This window comes from Hibiscus syriacus, unplaced genomic scaffold (assembly GCF_006381635.1).
Source record: "Hibiscus syriacus cultivar Baekdansim isolate YM2019G1 unplaced genomic scaffold, ASM638163v2 tig00110788_pilon, whole genome shotgun sequence".
NCBI classification, from domain to species: domain Eukaryota; kingdom Viridiplantae; phylum Streptophyta; class Magnoliopsida; order Malvales; family Malvaceae; genus Hibiscus; species Hibiscus syriacus.
Genome location: NW_024062863.1, coordinates 1,873,969 through 1,879,110, shown reverse-complemented (window position 1 = coordinate 1,879,110; position 5,142 = coordinate 1,873,969). Strand labels below are relative to the sequence as shown.

Here is a 5,142-nt window from a genome sequence, read left to right as displayed (position 1 = left end):
TCAGTAGTTCTACTATCTGAACCCATTATCGAGGTGTGTTCCTGTTTACTACATAATGGTTTTATATGTTTTGAAATATGGTACATTGAAATCTATGGTTTATTATTGTTGGTACACCGATTTATTGTTGATGATTTATGGACTTTGATGACTGGTATATGGATATTGATTTTGGGATGGATTGAACTACAATTGTATAGCTCTGATCAAGCTAATAAACGGGCCTAATGTGATTCTTGAGGGCCCCAAGATGTTTCATTAGGTCGGCTTTCCTTTGCTGTGTACTTAGTGTAAGCTATATGGACTTATTGACTTGGGCTTAAGGATACAAGCTTCATAGCCTATCCTTAAGTCGGTTTTCTTTGTGCTATGTGCATAAAGTAAGCTATATGAAAAATAATTTTGGGAACTACTGATGGTGTACCAGAAAAGGGTTTAAACTATGATTTTCAAAAGTTAAACTCTTTTACGAATTTGTGAGATTTACTGGACTATGATTTGTTTAATGTACCTATTGTGATTTTATGGTAATGTTGGGACACACTGAGCCTAGCTCACCTTTCGAAAATGTTTTTCCCCTTTCAGATACTGTTGGTTAGATACCTCGGTTCGAGCACTTGGAGGATCAACATATCTCTTGAAGTATATCTGATTGTAATATTTTAAACTTACAAGTTGATTTTATTCTGGTGACATGGACCTATTTTAAAGTATTGGATTTTTTTTAATGATGATACTTTTGCAATTACTATTCAGTTTATCGTGGTTTTGATTTTTAAGATATGTTTTAAATTAATTTATTACTGATTGGTTTTATATTTAAGAGTTGAGTTTTAAAAATTATAATTTATTATAATTTCATGTCATGAATAATGTGGTTTTACATTGATTGGATAACGGTTTTGGAAAATGTCTTTGTGATCCACTGGACTTAGTTGAAACGCATAGGCCGGGTCTAGGGGGTTACACTACGTTAGATCAACGTCTATCATTTCATTCAAATTACGTCAATAACTCACAGCATAAACCGTTTACAAAAACTTTGAATAATTAAAGCATATGCCATAAATTCTTGAAACGTTTTTAATAATATTTAAAATGTAATTTCACTTATTCTTGGTTGTAACTTGTAAAACTATTTGTTATAATATACAAAGATAGTGACATATAGAAACGATTGTAAAACAATAAGGAAAAAAATATAAGAATACATAGAATTTATTTCAATGATTAATAAGAGTGTTGTTCTTCTTTGAAATCATGAATTCGAATAAATGTGTCTACAAGATATGTGTATATTATCAATGACTAAAAAAATTATGAACATATATCATCTTCTAATCATCTTGAACTATTAAAAAAAGAATACATAAATTTTAAATAAAATACTTTAAATGGAAAAATCATGGGTATAAGAAAAAAAATTACTGATATGAGACAGAAGAATATAAGATAATTGCTGCTATTCAGGTCATTCAAGGGTTAAACGTTTCTAATTATAATCTTTAGTATCTATTTAAAAGGATAATAATTTGAAGTACATCTTTTGTTTGATCAAGGTTGGATTTGAGACCATCTTTTCGATTGGTGTTAATTTGATTATCTTGTTAATCTACACTTGTTTTGGATTCTCACAATTATTATAAATAGGCCAGGGTTGAATTGTGATAAATCTAGCCCGTCATTGTACGATTATCGTTATATACAATTTTATGTTAGCATTGATAATATTTATTATTCACTGTCGATAATAATATTTATGCGTATATATAAGTTTTTAGAGATATGTTTGAACTTTTAACTTTTTTCTTATACAGTCATATTTTATTTTAGTAGTTATTTCACACACTTTAATAATTTTTAAAAACAATTTAATTAACAAGATTTATTATGCTTTAATCATGTATATTATTCTTATAATTTTATTTTATTTGGGGAAAGAAACAAACAGTAAAGGTGGAATAAATGTGGAAGAGGAAGTCAATACGAAGGGTGATATATTAAAAGTTTCAACATTTGTGCTCTCACGTTATTTGGAGAAGACATTGATGCCTCGTCCACTTCACGCAAATCCTTTACGCAATATACTGGAAACTTTTAATAGAGGCTGGAAACCAAAGTCAACGATGTGTTCATATTTTAGTTGGTCCGTGAACGAGTCATTATTATTACATGTATCTGAATTAATTATGAATTGCAGCAGGAAAAAATATATATAACCATCAATGCATGAATGTGTTTCTAGGTAAAGAAAAACATGATTGGTCAAAGGTCATAAGATTAAGCTGAAACGAGAAAAAAAATTCTATAGGAATATTGTGATGGAAGCTTCCTTTGAAGAAAAAGCTCCCACCACATTTTCTCGTTAGAAAAATCTCTCTTATATTCAAGAAAGAAGAAAAGCGTGTTCATTTCTTCTTATTCTTCCAATCTCTTTTAATGATGCTTTAACTTTGAAAAAACCTACTCTAGTGGAGAAGCTTGATTTCAAGTCCCAAACACACGCTTTTCTTCTTTAAATTCTCTAGAAACCCACTTCCTTAAGTTTAGCTATCACCCTCTTCAGATTAATAAGAAGGAAAAAAAGACTAGAGAGTCGTCGTCTTGTTTAGATTCAAATAACCCAGGGATGTCTTTCTGTTAATCCATGGAAACTGATACGACCAAACACTGTAACAGTGATATCCTCTTTGGGTTCTCTGACTGGGGTTGGGAATTCTTGACGGCTCTTCTTCTCTTTAGTTGTTCTTCTCTTTAACCCAGTTTTTTTTCTCGTCTCTGTAATACTGATAATATTGGATGATTATAGGTTATTATTATTATTTTTTTTGGTTTTTGGATTTAGGTTGGTGAAGGAAAAGGAGGATCGGAATGAGTCAAAGGAGTGTTCCGGCGCCGTTCTTGATGAAAACATACAAGCTGGTGGAAGATCCGATGACCGACGATGTGATTTCATGGAATGAAAACGGCACGTCGTTTGTGGTTTGGAAAATGGCTGATTTTGCTAGGGAATTGCTCCCCAACTATTTCAAGCACGACAACTTTTCCAGCTTTGTGCGTCAGCTCAACACTTACGTAAGTTCTTCGAAATTCTTAGACTTATTATACGCCCATGCTAATTGAATTAAAAGTTGTATATTCGTTCCACTTGGTGGGAATATTTAGATTCCGATTCCAACGTGCGAACCGAGTTTTTTTTTTAAAGTAGCTAATAGTATTAATTTAGTATATAGCTTCGTTCAATATAATATTCTAAATATAATTTAGGTATTAAAATTCGGTATAAAATAAATTATAACGATTTAAATTAAATTGTATAAGATTATGAGCTGTTCCGTTGACTTCTCGACGGAAAAAATTGAATTTTAAAATTATTTTTGCGAACTATTTCTGAGCTTCCTAAAGATAGATACTTAGCAGTGACAATTTATCTTTGAATTTGTTTAATTTATTCACCACGACATCAAAATCATCTTCTATATTTGTAATAATAGGATTAATCATGTTTAAAGATTAAATGGATAATAAATAAAATATTAGGTATTGGTAATATAATTTATCATACTTGTTATATTATTAAATATTATTTAATTTTATAAACTCTAAAATCAATTCACAGTCGATTTTTTTTTTTTTTTTTGCATGGTTTAGGATAAAAGACGCTTCATTTGGAAGAGCCTTTCACCATTTGTGCCATGTAGGATACATATATATTTAAAGAAGACGAAAGTTTAAAATTTTTAAAGAGAATGAATTTATAAAAAAAATTAAAATAAAGGAGAATTTTCAAGAAGCCCCTCGATCCATCTTTACATACACTTTGATATGACTTTCTTATAAAACTGTATATTATTTTTAAAAATAAAAAATATTTGAATGTTATCTTGATAAAAATTGATTTTTGATGTAACAATTAATATCTGATTTATTAATTGATTAATCTGGACGGGTGTTGTAGAGGCAAAGGTGACCCTCCCAACCCCTGGTTTACTCCATTCACAAATGTTAAAATTTAAACCCAGACTTTACTTAAGAGATCCAGTGTCCCAATCCACTAGAAGATCAATTTTTTTTATATAAATCCTAAATAAATGTGTTTAATGTGTTTGGTTATATGGTATTAGTATAAGAAAAAGTTTGATTATTATAAGAGTTTTAAGATAGTTTATTATAAAAATAAAAATAAATAATGTAAATTTAAAATTTAAAAATGTACAAAAAATAACATATTTAAAATAAAAATATTATTTGTTCCTTATATTTAAACTAAATTATATAAATAACTAAAGTTATAAATATAAAATTAATTTATTATTAACCCATATACTAAAGAACTAGAAACAAATAATATATCTACTTAATGTGTAAAAGAAATTAAGGGAAGTAATATATTCTTCACAAATAAACATTATAATAGGGGGGAGAAAATAGATGCTTTTAACTTTTAATTTACTGTTTTCTTGCAGGGATTTCGAAAGGTTGTTCAAGACAAATGGGAATTCGCGAACGACAACTTCAAGCGAGGGCAAAAAGAGCTCTTGTCCGGAATCCGACGTCGGAAGCCAGTAATTACACCGCCGAATAATACTCCGGCGAACGGTAAAACATCTGGTGCTCGTCCTTCCTCTCCGACTAAGTCGGGAGAGGACCTAGGGTTCACTTCCACGTCTTCACCTGACTCGAGGAATTCGGGATCAGTTGAGTCAAAGCCGAAGATAACGACTCAATTGTCCGAACTATCAGGAGAGAGCCAAAAACTGAAAAAATATAACGAGATCTTGAGCTCGGAGCTGGCGCAAGCGAAGAAGCAATGCGACGAGCTGGTTGCGTTTTTAACAGAATGTGTGAAGGTGAGGCCCGATCAGATCAATCGCATCATTCTGCAAGGAAGCTATGATCCCACCCGTGATGGAGATGATCGTGACCTTACATACGGTGCCGATGGTCTTGACGATGATGATGACGAAAAAGGCGATGAAGAATGTAGCGGAAATTTGAAATTGTTTGGTGTTTTGTTGACAGGATCGGGAAAAAAAAGAGGGCACGCGAGGAGGTGAAAATCGTGTACACTAGGTCACACACTATGGAGGTGAAGACCGTATATTTTCGATACGCTGCCTTGCTGGTGGAAAGCAGCAAGGT

At 31.3% G+C, this 5,142-nt stretch overlaps 1 protein-coding gene across 1 annotated transcript; it reads left to right on the top strand.

Moving 5' to 3' along the window:
* Window positions 1-2,420: 2,420 nt before the first annotated feature.
* LOC120140754 (heat shock factor protein HSF24-like) lies at window positions 2,421-5,142 on the top strand. Its single transcript, XM_039155734.1, has 2 exons — window positions 2,421-3,075; window positions 4,467-5,142. Exons 1-2 carry the CDS (start codon window positions 2,872-2,874, stop codon window positions 5,055-5,057), a joined length of 795 nt encoding a protein of 264 aa, XP_039011665.1. The 5' UTR covers window positions 2,421-2,871; the 3' UTR covers window positions 5,058-5,142.